The sequence below is a fragment of the Eriocheir sinensis genome, unplaced genomic scaffold (genome assembly GCF_024679095.1).
Source record: "Eriocheir sinensis breed Jianghai 21 unplaced genomic scaffold, ASM2467909v1 Scaffold678, whole genome shotgun sequence".
Classification (NCBI taxonomy): domain Eukaryota; kingdom Metazoa; phylum Arthropoda; class Malacostraca; order Decapoda; family Varunidae; genus Eriocheir; species Eriocheir sinensis.
In genome coordinates, this window is record NW_026112029.1 from 28,887 (window position 1) to 45,868 (window position 16,982).

The 16,982-nt window shown below is 57.1% G+C and overlaps 1 protein-coding gene and 1 pseudogene across 1 annotated transcript; both read left to right on the forward strand.

Moving 5' to 3' along the window:
- The first annotated feature begins 354 nt into the window (after positions 1–354).
- Positions 355–4,719, forward strand: LOC126993808 (large subunit ribosomal RNA; annotated as a pseudogene).
- A 4,963-nt stretch (positions 4,720–9,682) lies between these two features.
- LOC126993801 (proline-rich protein 36-like) lies at positions 9,683–11,623 on the forward strand. Its single transcript, XM_050852957.1, has one exon. It carries the CDS (start codon positions 9,683–9,685, stop codon positions 11,621–11,623), a length of 1,941 nt encoding a protein of 646 aa, XP_050708914.1.
- Positions 11,624–16,982: the final 5,359 nt, after the last annotated feature.

Consider the following 16,982-nt stretch of genomic DNA (forward strand, 5'->3'; position numbering starts at 1 on the left):
GACTGCCTCTTCTTCTTCTTCCTCCTCGTCTGCTGTTGTCGCTATCCGTGTCCTGTCTCGTTTCGGAACCCCAACCTGTGGCGCTATGAGTCGGACGGACTAAGGTGGCTCTGCTTTGCGTGATAGGCAGGAGAAGGCGACCGGGCCGGTTATTTACTCGACTAACCCGGATCACCCTACCTCTCCTTGCTGCGAGCAGACGGAAATAACCGCGGGATCACGTCCCGCGTGTCTGTGTGCACCACCGCCGACTGGCCGCCATTATTCAAAGGAAGGGACCGACGAGCTGAAGAGCGAATCAACTCCTCCCCTCCCGCCAGCAACAAGGATCTCTTATTGCTGCTACTCCAATGTCGACCTCGTGTTAGGGTAGAGTACCCGCCAAATTTATGCATATTAATAAGCGGAGGAAAAGAAACCAACAGGGATCCCCTTAGTAAGGGCGACTGAACCGGGAAGAGCCCAGCGCATAACCTGGCGTCGTGACCCGGCGCCAGGGGTGTTGCGTTTCGGAGGGTCCGGCACGCAGTCTCTCACCGCCAAAGTTATGCTTGAAAGCGGCCACTACCCATGGAGGGTGACAGGCCGGTGTGGCGGAGCCCGCGAGGGTACGCGAGATATTGTCGGAAAGGGCCCCTCCGTAGAGTCGGGTTGCTTGAGAATGCAGCCCTAACTAAGCAGGTGGTAGACTCAATATAAGGCTAAATATGACCACGAGACCGATAGCGAACAAGTACCGTGAGGGAAAGTTGAAAAGAATTTTGAAGAGGGAGTTCAAGAGTACGTGAAACCGTTAAGGGCCAAACGGGTGGGACCTCGAAGGTCGAAGCGAGGGGATTCGGCTCGTCGGCCAAAGCTTGCTGGGGGGCGGGATTCGCTTATGCGACCCAGGAACCCTTAGGCGTGCCCACGTCCGAGCCGGCGCCGGCGGGCGTATTTCCCCTCGTGATGTAGGTCGCCGCGACCCGTTGCTGGGGACGTCGAAGGCCCAGGCGGATTGGTACCCCGACGTCTGCGTTTACGCGGTCGAAGAGGGAAAGCTCTGGTGTCCTGGCTGCCCTGCGACGGTCGTGCAGTAGAGGGGCAAACCCTCTCGCGGCGTGCAAAAGGTCGGTGACCCACCCGACCCGTCTTGAAACACGGACCAAGGAGTCTAACATGTGTGCGAGTCATTGGGCGCACTAAACCCAGAGACGTTATGAAAGTGAAAGGGGAGCGTCCCGGGGTCTTCGGGCCTCGGTCGGCGTCCTCCGGGGCCGATCCCCGACCGGCCGCTGCCGCCGAGTTTCCCATCCCAAAGCGTGGTCGAGGGGGGTGCGCGGGGTGAGTCCCCTTACCCAGTCGCTTACCTCCTGCCTCGCGGGTGCTCGGTGCGCACGGTGGTCCGTCTCCTTCGCGGGAGGCGCTTGTACGCAGGGGGGCGCAGGCCCGGGACTTGCCATTCGACGCCGTCGTGCAAATCTGTTGTTGGCCTCGCAAGCGTTGCTTGGGCTCTCGGTTGGCGCGCCGCGCGTCAGGCGGGCTTCGGGTGGGTGTTTCGGCTCTCATTTGCCTTTCCGATCCTGCTCTGTCTAGAGTGGCCTAGCACGCGTGCTGTCGGCAAGTACCATGAGCAAACATGTTGGACCCGAAAGATGGTGAACTATGCCTGGCCAGGATGAAGTCAGAGGACATTCTGGTGGAGGTCCGTGCAAATCGATTGTCACAGCTGGGTATAGGGGCGAAAGACTAATCGAACCATCTAGTAGCTGGTTCCCTCCGAAGATTCCATCAGGATAGCTGGTACTCGCGGAAACGGAGGAGTTTCATCCGGTAAAGCGAATGATTAGAGGTCTTGGGGACGAAACGTCCTCAACCTATTCTCAAACTTTAAATGGCTGAGATGCCGAGCTTGCTTGAGCGCTGAAGCTTCGGCGACTAATCCGAGTATCTAGTGGGCCAATTTTGGTAAGCAGAACTGGCGCTGTGGGATGAACCAAACGTCGAGTTAAGGGGCCTAAACGAATGCTCATCTAGACCCCATCGAAAGACGGTGGTAGCAGGACGGTGGCCATTGAAGTTGCAATCCGCTAAGGTGTGTAACAACTCACCTGCAGAAGCAACTAGCCCATAAAATGGTATGGTGCTCAAGCATTCTCCCGATACTCGACCGCCGGTGGCACTAAAGCCAAGCTCCCTCCTCACCGGGGGCCCAGGCTAAGCCCCAGCGAGTAGGAGGGTCGCAGGGGTGAGCGCTGAAGGGATCCGGCGCGAGCCGGCCTGGAGCCGCCCCTGGTGCAGATTTTGGTGGTAGTAGCAAATAGTCCAGAAAGACTTCCCTTGAAGGCCGATTTGGAGAGGGGTTCCATGTGAACATCAGTTGGACATGGGTAAGTCGCTCCTAAGCCCAAGGCTAAAGCCTTATACCACGCTAAGAGGCAACGGCCGAGCGAGTTGTCGTCATCCGTGGCGGCTCATCCGTGAGAGATTATTCTCAGTTGCCGATGGGAATTCGTGGTGAAAGGGAATACGGTACTTATTTCGTAACCAGGCCTGGATGCCAACCGGGGCTAGGTTCCTTCTTGGGCCGGCCCTTGGTGCAGGAACCTGGTAACGGGAACCAACTTGCGTCCATCGGCGGTGGTCCGGGGAAGAGTTTTCTTTTATGTTTAAGGCGCCGTGACCCTATAAGCCACTCGCAGAGCGAAAGGGTGTTGGTAACACGGTCTGCCGTAGAGCATCTCGATTCTTGCGGCGTCCCGCGTACCACTGCCGGTCCGTGAAACATGCGAGGCAGGTAACTGCATGGGGCGAAGCGGGGGGGTCTGCTGCTGCGTTCTGCGGCGTCACGGCTCGGCGCACGTGCGCACGCGGCCTCCGCGATGCACCCCAGTTTCGGGCCTGTGCGTACCCATATCCGCAGTCGGTCTCCAAGGTAAGAAGCCTCTGGTCGATAGACTAATGTAGGTAAGGGAAGTCGGCAAATTAGATCCGTAAATTCGGGATAAGGATTGGCTCTGAGGATCGGGCCAGTCGGGCCTGTGCGGGAAGCGGGCCTGGCCCTGGGCTCAGAGGCTCTGAGCTGCGCGCGGTGATGGGTGATGCCGTCTACCCTGCGGCACCAACGTCGCCGGTGTCCGATCATCCTTACTGTCTCGCCTTCCCCGGTGGCGGCGACCCATTCCAAATGCGGCCTCGCGTCGCGCTGTCCTTGTTACCAGCTCGCCGGTGCGGCGGTGCTTGTGTGGTCCGGGTTCGCAAAAGCGGCCGGCAGGCGATCACCGCGTCGTTGGGGCCCTACGGTCGCTCCCGGTCCCACTCCGCCGTCCGCGCTAAGGCCGGCGCGGCGGGGCAGCGCGTGTTGGGGAACCACCGCAGGGTTCGCGCAGCGCCGGTCGCAGGCGGGACACGCTCATGCGAGGTGGGGCCAACAGCCCGGCGTGCGGTAGCTCGCATTTCGCGGTGGCGGCTCTAGCCCTCTCGCCACTCGTGCCGAGAGCTCGGACCGGCGTGTCTCTGGCCCTCCCGTGGAACGTGCTAGGCTGCGTGGGCGCGGGGGCTCCGGCTCTCTCTATTGCCGGCTTTCGGCAGGTTAGGTAGCAGCAGCAGTCGTCCCTCGCTCCAAACCCACTTCGGCTGGCGCCCAGCGATCAACTCAGAACTGACACGAACCAGGGGAATCCGACTGTATAATTAAAACAAAGCATTGCGATGGTCAAAGACAGATGTTGACGCAATTTGATTTCTGCCCAGTGCTCTGAATGTCAAAGTGAAGAGATTCAACCAAGCGCGGGTAAACGGCGGGAGTAACTATGGGCAGAATACTTTCCAAATGAAGATGAACGATTCCCTGTGTTCGGCGGGGCTCCGCGCCCTTGTCCCCGCTCGCTAAGATCCTTTTGTGGATTAGACAGTGAGTGGAGGATAAGCTGCGCGGCTAATAGGGGAGGAGGAGACCGTTGAGCCAAATGCCTCGTCATCTAATTAGTGAAGCGCATGAATGGATTAACGAGATTCCAACTTCCATATCTACTATCTAGCGAACCCACAGGCAGGGGAACGGGCCTGCGCCTAACAGCGGGGAAAGAAGACCCTGTTGAGCTTGACTCTAGTCTGATTTTGTAGAGAGACATCAGAGGTGTAGCATAAGTGGGAGGTCGTCACATCAGGGGCTTGCTCCGTGCGGAGACAATGAAATACCACTACTCTGATCGTTTCTTTACTTACTCGGTGAGACGGAATCGGAGCTTCCCCACGTGGGATTGTCTCCTGTTTCTAGACTAAAGCGGCGGAAGCAAGGGAGCGCCGCGATCTGCTCCGAGGACATTATCAAGTGATGAGTTTGACTGGGGCGATACATCTGTCAAACGATAACGCAGGTGTCCTAAGGCCAGCTCAGCGTGGACATAAACCTCGCGTAGAGCAAAAGGGCAGATGCTGGCTTGATCCTGATTTTCAGTACGAATACGGACTGTGAAAGCAGGGCCTATCGATCCTCTTGACTTTATGCGTTTTAAGCTAGAGGTGTCAGAAAACTTACCACAGGGATAACTTGCTTGTGGCAGCCAAGCGTTCATAGCTACGTCGCTTTTTGATCCTTCGATGTCGGCTCTTCCTATCATTGTGAAGCAGAATTCACCAAGCGTTGGAGTGTTCACCCATAAAAAGGGAGCGTGAGCTGGGTTTAGACCGTCATGGGACTGTCCTATTTGCGAAAGTCCAATTTTCGTATCGGACCGTTTTCGACAACCGGCTATATCTCGGGAACTGAGGCAGACCCCGAGAATACGATTGCGCCATGTCCTGGGACTACAGCGACAATGGGTTAGGTGGGGTGACCACTTGAAGGGGTCGCTTAAGTAACAAAATAGGATAGGACCGTGGTGGGTGAGACGGTCCTAAAAAAAATGTTCACCATTGTGTAAAAACTAGGCCACCGAGACCCACGAAACTCGAGTGACTAACGTATCAACCCATTGCGCGTCGAATGAACGCGGTCTCGTCAAAATCACGAAAAAACTACACCTACCACAAAAGACGCTCTTAAGTAACATTGATTCCACCTGACATGTTAGGCCACTTGAACGAAAAAAAGGAAACCAGCGATAAAACCATTAGTATGCAGTCTTTTGAACTCATTTTCGGATATGATGCGGGCGGTGCACTAACGAATCAAATCATGGGAGCTCATCAAAATACAATGTGTTTGAAGGGACTTTAACTGGATTTTTCGGTTTCGGCCGTCATTTTTCTTAAGTAATATTTGGGGTCGACCGAGAAGAACTCAACACTGGAAACGCAGACTCACAGGTATAAGGTAGTTTTGCATGCCGAACTCAAATCTGAACTGAATGAAGCCCTAGCGATGCAACTTTTCGCACATCAACGCGATATCAACGGCTTAAGTACACTGAATTGACGAATCCCGCTTTTCACCCGTCGATTTTATAGAAGGACCGGGACAGTTTACACAATTTTCGGACACTGTCCTGGACCGTCCCGCTCATATCATAACACCCTTGTAAATAGGATGTACAGAGTCAGTAAACAGTGTTTCCGGGGCGTTGGAAGCTGGCGAGCAAGAATATGACCTCAAACTTGGCTGATTCGCAAATTGAAGTGGGTTTCTGAACACCTCAAATATGCTAAGAAACCGAATGGTATCAACACTCACTAAGTGCCCCATGCTTCCCTGAAACTTAGATCTTCAGTGGTATAGTGCACTTTTGCTATTTTAAACCATCTACGCCTACTTTGATCAATTTTCGAGCAATATCTCCACAATAATCGCCATTTTCTTAAATACTGGGGGTTTTGAAGCTGCTTAGACTATCCATGGGTACTATAAATTATTTACAATAAAGCCAGAGTCGAATAACCTTCCTTCATAGGATAGTAAGGGATTTATCTCGTTCTCGTCGCTTAAGTAACATGAAATGTCTCAGTCCTAAGCTGGCTCTAACCGACGGGTCCTTTTCATCGTCCTAAGTAACATGAAGTGGCTTAGTCCTAGTTTTTATTAAACTGATAAGGCCCCTGCACACACCCTTACACACATATGAGGTTTTTGAAGCTGTTTAGACTATCGACGGGTACTATAGTTTATTTACAATAAAGCCAGAGTCGAATGACCTACCTACATAGGATAGTAGGGATTTATCTCGTTTTTATCGCTTAAGTAACATGAAACGTCTCAGTCCTAAACTTGCTCTAGCCGACATCGTCCTAAGTAACATGAAGTGGCTCAGTCCTAACTTGTATTCAACTGATAGGACCTGCACAAAGCCTTACACACATGGGGGTAAAAAACTTTGAAGATAAGGAAAGTGGGAAACAATCCCCCCAGAAGAGTAGTAGTCTTGAGGCACACACCCTTACACACACTGGGGGTAAATAAGCAAGCAACTTCAAGGCTCGTGTCCGGAGGATTTCGCCATCACGTTGCGTGACGAAACCTCCAGCCTTGTCAAATAGCTAGCACTAATGACGGGTACTATAGTTTATTTACAATAAAGCCAGAGTCGAATGACCTACCTACATAGGATAGAAAGGGATTTATCTCGTTTTTTGTCGTTTAGGTAACATGAAACGTCTCAGTCCTAAATTTGCTCTAGCCGACATCGTCCTAAGTAACATGAAGTGGCTCAGTCCTAACTTGTATTAAACTAATAGGGCCTACACATAGCCTTACACACATGGGGGTAAAAAACTTTGAAGATAAGGAACATGGGAAAGAATCCCCCCAGAAGAGTGGTCTTGAGGCACACCCTTACACACACTGGGGGTAAATAAGCAAGCAAATTCAAGGCTCGTGTCCCGAGGATTTCGCCATCAGGTTGCGTGACGAAACCTTCAGCCTTGGCAAATAATTAGCACTATCGACGGGTACTATAGTTTATTTACAATAAAGCCATAGTCGAATGTCCTACCTACATAGGATAGTAAGGGATTTATCTCGTTTTTGTCGCTTAAGTAACATGAAACGTCTCAGTCCTAAACTTGCTCTAGCCGACATCGTCCTAAGTAACATGAAGTGGCTCAGTCCTAGCTTTTATTTAACTGATAGGGCCTACACATAGCCTTACACATATGGGGGTAAGAAACTTTTGAGGGTAAGGAATGTTGGAAACAATCCCCCCAGAAGAGTAGTCTTGAGGCACACACCCTTACACACACTGGGGGTAAATAAGCAAGCAAATTCAAGGCTCGTGTCCGGAGGATTTCGCCATCACGTTGCGTGACGAAACCTCCAGCCTTGTCAAAAAATAATTAACACCGTTAAACTTGACACTCAAAACACATAAAATACAGGTCTGTGTAGCGTAGCTCTATCTAATATTGAAAACATAAGAACATAAGAACGTAGGAGTCTGTAAGAGGCCTTAGGCCTGTACAAGGCAGCTCCTTTGAACCTAAGCTCCCGTGTATCTAACCCCACCTATTATCGCTGTCCATGAAATTATCTGATCTATTTTTGAATGTGAGAATTGTATTGACACTCACCACATGACTGCTAAGCCCATTCCACTCATCCACCACTCTGTTAGTAAACCAATTTTTGCCTATGTCCCTGTTGAGTCTGAGTTTATCCAGTTTCAACCCCCTTATTAAAGCCCTTCAGGAGGACATCTCGTGACTGCGTTGGCTCAAGCGCACGCCCTTTAGGCAGAAAGGCATCTCAAGCGCCCCTCGAGGCAGCGAGGCACCTCTAAGACTAGGTGTGAACACGATTGCCTTATTAAGGGCCGAGTTCGGGAAAAAAAAACTTTCGGCAGGAAAGAGAGTCGTTGGGTGATGGACAAGCTGGGTCTGTCCATCTCTGTCTGTCAATGACTCTCTGTCCGTCTCTCTGTGGTATTCGGTACCTCTCCGTCCGTGTTTGTCTGTCTTTCCGAGTGTCTGGGCCTCTTGGGGACACTTTGGCGGCCAAGGCCAACCGTTGCGCTTCTTTCCCGAACATTTGTGATGTTAAGCCATCTAATGGAGTCGAGCGCTGCGCCGGCAGTGTTAAGTGACCAGTCATGGTTTCAGCTCCGTCACGGCCCTCTTTCAAGAAAGACCCGCTCCAGCAAGGCGGGCTAGTCGAATATCAACTCAGAATGGGACGGTCTAGTTGCGTCGGGTGAACGGGTGAACCGTCGGGTGAAGGCTCTTAAGTAATGTCTGAATCGTTCAGGTAATAATACAGTTGGCGAGTTAGTTTGCGGACTCGCCAATTCAGGCCGAAAATGTTACTTAAGCGGTATGGCGATTTTCCTTCTGGGCAGTCCGTCCGAGTTACTTAAGGGTTTCTGATATTGGACAGTTGGTCGCGAGACAGGTTAGTTTAACCCTATTGTTGGCAGTTGTGTCGTTGATACATCAGTCCTGCTCGGTACGAAAGGAACGGCAGGTCCTGACATATGATTCCGCTCTTGGTCGATCGGCCAGTGGAGCGAGGCTACATCCGTGGGATTATACCTGAAAGCCTCTAAGACAGCATCCCGGCTGGATGACCAACGATACCGCGTACGGCCTACATCGGGATGGTCACCATTGAATTTTCGAGAGATTCGCTCCCCGTTCGTTCGCTGGCGAAACTAGAAGATGGACCCGTGCAGAAGGAACTCGGGAGTGCCTCAACAAACAGGTTCAGGCTCTCTCCCCCGTAGTAGAGAACACCCAGATGCTGATGTGCCGTACCGAATCGTTCGCAAACGACGTACGTATCGGTCACGGTGTTGTTGGCGGCAGAGCAGCATCCTCACTACGAACTCCCAGTGTTGGAGGCATCTAACACAGCAGTATCTAATTCCCATGCACAATTTTTATCCAATTCAATTTATGGTCACGCTTAAGTTATTTCGAAAGCGCTTTTAATATTTGCCCAAACTGTTAACTCGCTCAAATTTCTAACAATGCCTTCGAACATTAAGTGTGGCGTCTGTCCCGGACGATTTGCAGCTCAGTACTTCCAGCTGAGTAAAACGTGCCGCCTCTTCGTTCAAAGATTACAACTTCAGAAGGCTGTGACTGAATGGAAAGTCAAACATAACAATCTTGAAAAGAAATTCGAAGCCCTTCAGGAATTTGTTGCAAGCAATGAGGCAGTGACTCCAGCATCGATGGTGGAGAGGCCCTCCACGTATCGTTATATCTTTATATATCCTTGTATGTACAACCCCCCCCACCCCCCCCACCCCTCTGTAATTTTCCCCAACCTGATCTAATAAATATTTGAATTTGAATTTGATTTGACGCTGTCACCTGCACTTCTGCGCCTGGCAGCCCTGCTTCCCAGCCCGCCACCTCACTCACTGTCCCGCGCTGCACTCCTGCTTCGTGATGCCGTGTCAGGTTGCACTGTCGTGCACCTGTTCACGTGTCGTTTGTTACACGCGACTGTGTGACTGTTGCTTTTCTTTTCTTTTGTTTTTTTTGTGTGCTTGAGCCATTAGACCCTGGTGTGGTACGAAGCCGAACCCCGAGGGCATTGCCACGAGGGGGCCCCCTAGGATAAGGGGGTTCTTGTTAGGTCCCCCAAGACCCATTAGGGGCAACAACAGTGCTTCCCGAGCCCATTAGAGGGTGGGTTTGCTGTAGCCCCCTGCTGTTGTAGGCTAGCGGCTTTTTTGTTAGGCTAGTTCTGTTTTTTGTACTTTTTATTTTATTTTGTTTTCTATGTCCAGCTGTGGTTCAGCCTTCGGGCTGTCTCGTTGATAGGATGCCCTCTGACAAACGTGACCGCCCTGTCAGCGACCCGGAAGTCTCCGACTCCGGATCGCCCTTGGACAAACAGCTCCGCCTTCAGTCTGAGAGCGAGTGCGATAAGGCGACCCTTGCCCCGGTCCCCCCCTCATCTGATGATGAGTGGGTGCTGGTGGAGGGTAGACGTAGACGCCGCTCTCGGCTGACGCCCACTGCCACCGCTGCTGCCACGCCCGCCTCCTCTGACTCCTCGGCTGCCACCTTGTTCCACGGTGGGCGCCAGGCGCCCCCCAACCACGCCCCTACCTCTGCTGCCTCTGCCTCACCCGGCACCGCTTCTACCTCCAACGCCGCTCCTGCTGCTTCCCTCCCTGCCACGCCCGGCACTGCTCCTCCATCACACCCCGAGTCTGATGGTTCCGGCCCTTCGACCCCCAAAGTCCTGGTTCCTCCGACGGCGGGGTTCGATACGGCTCTCGACCTTGCCGAGGCCCTGGAGGAGCAGTTTGGCACCCGCTTGCAGCTCCGTTTTTTAGAGTCGGGGAGCGTGCTTGCGACCCCGCCATCGGAAGCTGTGCTCCACTACCTCCTGGCCGTTACCTCGATTCAGGGCAAGCCTGTCACCCTGCGACAGGTTGGCGAGGCCACCACCAAGGGCGTGGTGACCGCCTATCCCGTGGCAATGCCCCTGAATGCCCTCCTTCGCCACCCAGACGTCCTCTCTGCAGACAGGTGCCTGACGCGAGACGGGCTCGCCACCAGACAGGTGATGATCACCCTGAAGGGGCCACTCCCGGGCTCCCTAGACCTGGGGAGCTGGGGGGTATTCTACACCCGCCCCTTCAACAAGGAGCCTCTGAGATGCTACTGCTGCCAACAATTCGGGCACCACCGCTCCCGATGCAACCGCCCCGCTGTGTGCGGCATGTGCTCCGGGCCGCACATGACAGAGGGGTGCTTGGAAAAAATACAAGGCCGGGGAGGAGGTGCAGGCAAGTTGTCCGAATTGCAAGCTGCACCACCACGCCTGGAGCCACCGCTGCCCCACACAGAGGACTATAGTCGAGCGAGGCATCCAGAGGCAGGTGGAATGGCAGGCCGCCCACAACCCGTCTCGCCCTCCTTGGACCCGACAGTCCCTCTCCTGCTCCCGCCCCCGCCACATGCAAGCCCCTCCTGCTCCAGCAACGCTAGCATCCGAGGACCACTTCCCCAGCCTCCTTCCGCCACGCGCCACCAGAGCCACAACCCCAACCACAGCGGCACCACCTGCCCCGCAACCTCGTGCGGACGCCATCAAACCCTCCACCTCAACGCCTGCCTTACAAACTCCTCCTGCCTCCACCTCGGGCCCCTCGCAGCGGCAACTCCGTGCTCCCCCCCCCCCCCCCCGCCCATGACACAGCGCAAACACCGACGGCGCAACTGTCAGTACCCGCAACGTCCGCAAGTTCCACCCCCAAGGTCAGTGCTCGTCACCAAGGACGCGCTGGAGGGCATGCTACCAAGCTTTGCCTTGGCCCTCACCACTCTACTACAGCTGACGCCGGACAAGGCAGCGATAGAGGTAATTGCAAATGCGACCGTGGCGGAGCACTTTCCGACAACTGCAAACACAGCTCCAACACCGGCAGCGCCTCAAGAAATACGGAGCCCCGCCTCTCTTCCCGCCGAGCCCATGTCGACCGTTACCCCCCTCCCTCACCAGGAGGCTGTGATGGACACCGACGCGCCCGAGGCTCCCGCCACCCAGAGCTCACCACCGGGTCAGACATCAGTCACCTTCGCCATCGGCCGCTCCCCACCACGGTCGCACGTCCCGGTGCAAACAGTCCCGCCGCGCTCCCGCATCACACAGCCCAAGCGGAAGGTGGAGCAGAGGCGCCGCGGCCCTGCGCCCACCCTCACGACGGCCCCCGTGTCCACCCCGGCGGCGTCCGTGAGGGGCGGCCGCTGAGCGTACTACAGTGGAACGTCTGTGGCGTGCGGAGCATGGTCCACCTCCTGCGAGCTGCGCTCGGCACCGGCGGCTTCGATGCCGTCCTCCTGCAGGAGACACTCCTGGGTGAGGGCCAGTCGGTGAGGGCCTGTGTTGACTACGGGACGCCATGCCTCATTACGGTGGACCCTGCTGCACTCCAGCCTCTGGAAACGGCCCAGAATGCGGCGATCCGCACCATCCTAGGGGCCCCTCGGTGGACCAAATGCATATGCTTGAGGGCGGAGTGTGGATTAGCACTGTTGCCGCGAGGGTCAATCAGCTCGCCGTCGGCCACCTGGCAACGCTGCTGCGCTGCAGGGGATCGGGACCGCTGCGGGAACAGGCCCTCCATCAGGCCCCTCTCCTCTTTCGCAGGAAAACGTGGGCGAGTGTATCAGCGACCAAACTCAGGTCCACCAGCCTCTCCCGGTGTTTCCTGATGGCCCAAGTTCTGCCCCACCCTAGCTACACCACACCTCCCCCGTGGGCACCAGCCACCTTGACGGCCACCATCAAACCACTTCCTGTGAAAAAGGCCCTACTGACACCGCACCGCCTAGCGCGGGAGGCCAGGAACAGAAAAACGGAGGCAGCCCGGCCCATAGCAGGCACTGGGGCTGTCGGGGTGGCATTCATCACGGCGGGCCACGCCGAGATGGTCCGACTGCCTGACGGCTCCTCCTCAACCCAGGCGGATCTTGAAGCGCTGAACAGGGCGCTGGGACATGCAGTTGAGTGGGGCAGGGGCCCGGTCCTGGTACACTGCGACTCGGTGCCGGCCATATGATCGCTGTACTGAATGACAACGTCTCCCTCCTCACGGGCATCCACTCCCGGTTGCAGGAACTGGGGAGAGCAGGCCGTCAAGTCCATTTAAACTGATTGCCCAGCCATGTAGGCGTGTTGGGCAACGACGCTGCTGACCGCGCTGCCGGCGAGAATGCCCTGCTGCCCAACGTAATATGCCCCGTTTCCCCGAGCGTGTCTCTGCTAAAGCGTGACATGGCGGCCCATACCTCGGTGGGTGTCGTTCGGACCCTTGCAGAGGCCTTGGTGGCCGGCTCACCGTCTGCGCACTGGTATGCCTCGGCGACGGGCGCCGGCAGCCGTCGCCACCCATTAGGCGCCCCCAGGCGAGTGGCCTCCAACCTCCACCGCCTGCGCCTCGGGTACCGTTGTGCCTCGCTCCTGGACATCGACGACCCGGTCCCGGTGGAGTGCCCTTACTGCGAAGAGGAGGTCCTCCAGCCGCTCCTCCACTACCTCCTCGAGTGTAGGGGCACACGCAATCTGCTCCGCAACCCAGACGGGCTGCCGGCACCGGAGCTAATTATGGCCCTCAGTGACGAGGCCCTGGTGCTTGTAGTCACGACCTGTGAACCCCCGAGGTAAACACCCCGATCAGACTTCGGCATTCAGCTCACGGGCCGTCAAACTTGACAAAGGCCCGTATCCTCCCCAGGGGATTAAAAAAAAAAAAAAGTGGCGGGTATTCGCTCTCCGAGCCCACAGCAGAAGCGCAAGTCCACGCCCCCACCACTCACTGTCGACATATCTGGACGCGGCAAGGGAGGAAAGATGAAGGGGAAGTCAAAGTCCTGCTCCAGCCGTGCCGGCCCGCAGTTCCCCGTGGGCAGGATCCACTGTCAAGCGAGGATGACCCCACGGGTCCACCTCGCCTCCGTAGAAGGGCCACCCGGCTGCTCGCCCGAGGCCGGGCCGCCTTCCTTAATAAGATTAACCCCTAAGAAGGGGAACGGGCCTTTGTCTACTACGACGGCCCGTCGCAGTTATGGCTGGGGCTATATATGTGCATACACGGCACGCCGCGCCCACGTGTGCATGTACATATATACATACACACGCGCACACACACGCCGATGTACGTACACATATAGATAGTAAACACCCCTTACCACTAAGTGGGCTGGGGCACAGGCGCACCAGGCGTCCTGTAGCTGACTTAAAAAATACAATCACGCACATACTCACACACAAACACCCACACATACATACACGCACTCTAACACGCCCACATATACAGAACAGAGAGCCTACCTGGGCGGCTCATATGCCCGCACTAGGGCAGTAAGCGCCCTGTCGTCCAGGGCCCCCACCAAGGCTGGCGCTGATAGCCCCTTCCGGTTGGGAAGCAGGTTGCGCGTCGCACAGCACTCGAGGAGGTAGTGGAGGAGCGGCTGGAGGACCTCCTCCTCGCAGTAAGGGCACACGACAGGGGCAGGGTCATCATGGTGAAGGACTGACGCACATTTGTAACCGAGACGGAGACGGCGGATGTTGGATGCCTCCCGTCTCGGCAGGTTTGGCGGGGGCTGGCGGGCGCCGGTGTTAGTGGCCGGCGAGTACCAATACGCGGACGGCGAGCCCGCAGCCAGGGCCTCCTCTAGCTCCCTGACAATCCCAGCAGTAGACCGTGCGGCCATGCCCCTCTTCAATTGTGACAGGCTCACAACAACAGGCCGCGTGACAGCAGGCAGGAGCGTTGCCCCAGCAGCAGCGCCATCCGCTGACTCGTTGCCCGCCACGCCCGAGTGGCTGGGCAACCAGTTAACGTGTACTGGGCGCCCTCCTCCCCTCAAATCTGCCAGCCTCGCAAGGATGGAGGTGAGGAGGGACACGTGTTCGCGCAGGGGGTCTTGTAGCAGACAGCAGATGGCAGGGACTGAATCGCAGTGGATCAAGACAGGGCCCCGACCCCCCTCCACTGCATGATCCAGAGCCCCGCCAATGGCTGCCAGCTCAGCCTGAGTGGATGAACATCCGTCTGGCAGGCGAAATATCGCGGTGACCCCATCGCACACAAAAGCTGCGCCGACAGCCCCCGTCTGGTGGTTGACGGAGCCGTCCGTGAAGTACACGGAGGCTCCAGGGTGCGCTGCTTCCCGCTCTCTGCTGTCTGCCTCCCTGGCCAGCTCCAGAGGGGTGAGGAGGGCCTTCCTTTTGGCGTGCGGCCGTATGGTGGCTGTTAAGGCAGGCGGCTCCCACGGGGGGCGGGCAACGTAGGTGGGGTGGGGGGCATCCACAGCCGTCACAAGGGCGTGGGGGAGTCCGCTACTGCGAATCGTGGCCGCCGCCACAGTCGCCCACGTTCTCTTGCGGAGCAGGAGGGGGTCCTGCAGGAGGGCCCGCCCGACGGAGGCGCGGAGCTGCTCCGCCCCCATGCGTCTCAGCAGCGCCGCCAGATGCCCCACTGAGAGTTGGGTGACTCTCGCGGCGACGCTGCACACGCGTGCCTCCGCCCGGAGGCACACGCATTTCGTCCACATGGGGGCGCCAACGATGACGCGGAGGGCGGCGTTTTGAGCTGTCTCCAGCGGCCGAAGCGCCGCCGGACCCACCGTCAGCAGGCACGGCGTCCCGTAATCAATACAGGACCGAACGCCCTGGACGCAGAAAGTCCGCAGGACCCTGTTCCCAGCCCCACCCGCTGTTCTGCCAAGGGCCCTCATCACATTAGTGCGCCGCCGTACCTCGTCCCGCACGCGGGCGATGTGCGGCCGAAGGACAGACTGGAGTCAAGAGTGACCCCGAGGTACTTATAAGTTTGCAGCCACGGCACGGGCGTACCCTCGAGGTCGAAGGGCTCAGGAAGGTGGCCGTGGCGAAAGGCCATGGCCCTTGTCTTTGTCCTGTTGACGACCAGCCCTAGGGCGGCGCACGTCTGTGTCAGCCGGCGGAGGAGCTGGCGGGCGCAGGCCACGTGGTTGGAGCCCCACACCACATCGTCCGCATACGATAGGACTCTGGCGTTTCCGCTCGTCGGAAGGGATGTCAACTTCTCGACGAGCAGATTGAACAGCACGGGGCTCAGGATGCCACCCTGAGGCGTACCGTTCTCAAAAGTCTCTATCGCGGACGTATGGCCCTGAAATCGGACGGCCGCTCTCCGTCCCTCCAGGTAATGGCCCACCCACGCCAGCAGGCGGCCACGGACGCCCCTTTCAGCTAGAATGGAGAGCATGGCTGGGGCTGAGGCGAGCTCAAAAGCTTTCTCGAGGTCAATAAATACCACCACCGCCCGTCTCCCCAGGACACCAGAGAGGAGGGTGGAGATGCAGTCCCTGGTGCCCCTGCCCCGGCGGAAGGCAAAGAGGTGGTGAAGGTGATGGAGGGGGCCCATCGCCCACTGAAGGCGCGGAAGTAGGACTCTCTCCATACACTTGCCGAGGCAGCTTAGGAGGGAGATCGGGCGATGTTGGAGCCCGTCTCCACTCTTGGGGATGGGGACGATGGTGGCCGTATTGCTGGCAGCGATAGCAACGGAGGGGCTCGGCGTTGAAGGGGCGCGTGTAGAATACGCCCCAACTCCACAGGTCGAGCATGCCTGGCAAGGGGCCCCTCACCGAGATGAGGACCTGCCTCGTGGCAAGGTTGTGGCGCGTCATACACCGCTCCGCCGTGACGACGCTCGAGTGTCGGAGGAGAGCCTTGAGAGGCATGGCAACCGGGTAAGTGGTCACCACCCCCTTGGTGGTTGCGTCGCCCATCAGCCGCAACTGCACCGCCTTCCCATGCACCGACGTGGTGTCCATGAGAGCACGGAGGGCTTCCTCGGAAGGCGGGATGACCAGCACGCCTCCGTTCTCCAGGAAGCGCATCTGGAAGCGGTGCCCGAGTTCCTCCTCCAGGGCCTCCGCCATATCGAGGGCAGTCTCGAAGCCCGGTGTAGGAGGGACAATAACCTTGGGTCTGACAGGGGCCGTAGCAGCTTGGCGGGCAGCAGCTTGCTCGGGGTGCGAGACTGCACCGAGCGGGGTGGCATGGGCAGCGGCGGAGGCAGGTGAAGGAGCAGCGGTGGAGGCAGTTGAAATGGCAGCAGTGAGGGCAGTAGCAGTAGTACGGGGGAACGGCGTCGGGCGTGAGCCGCTGGGCAGGGTGGGGGTAGCAGAGGTGCCAAGTAGCGAACGGGAGCGGGAAGGCGAAGGTGGCGGAGGTGGGTGGGAGCGGTGGTTACGGTCACGCACCTTTCCTACTACCACCCAATCCTCATCAGAAGAGTCGAGGAGCGGGATAAGGGCCGCCTCATCACTCTCACTCCCCGACTCAAGGCGTAGCTGCTTATCCGCAGGCGACTCGGAGTCGGAGCTCTCCGAGTCGCTAGCGGGGCGGACACGCTTGTCCGTAGACATCCTAACGACAAGACAGCACAACGGCTGGAACACAGCTAGACATTTAATACAAAATAAAAAAAAAGGGTAACAAAAACTATCCTACGAAGAGCCGGCTGACCTACGGCAGCGGAGGGCTAAAGCCCGCCCACCCTCTAAAGGGCTCGGCAGGCGCCGCTGTCGCCCCTTGCGGGTCTTGGGGGACC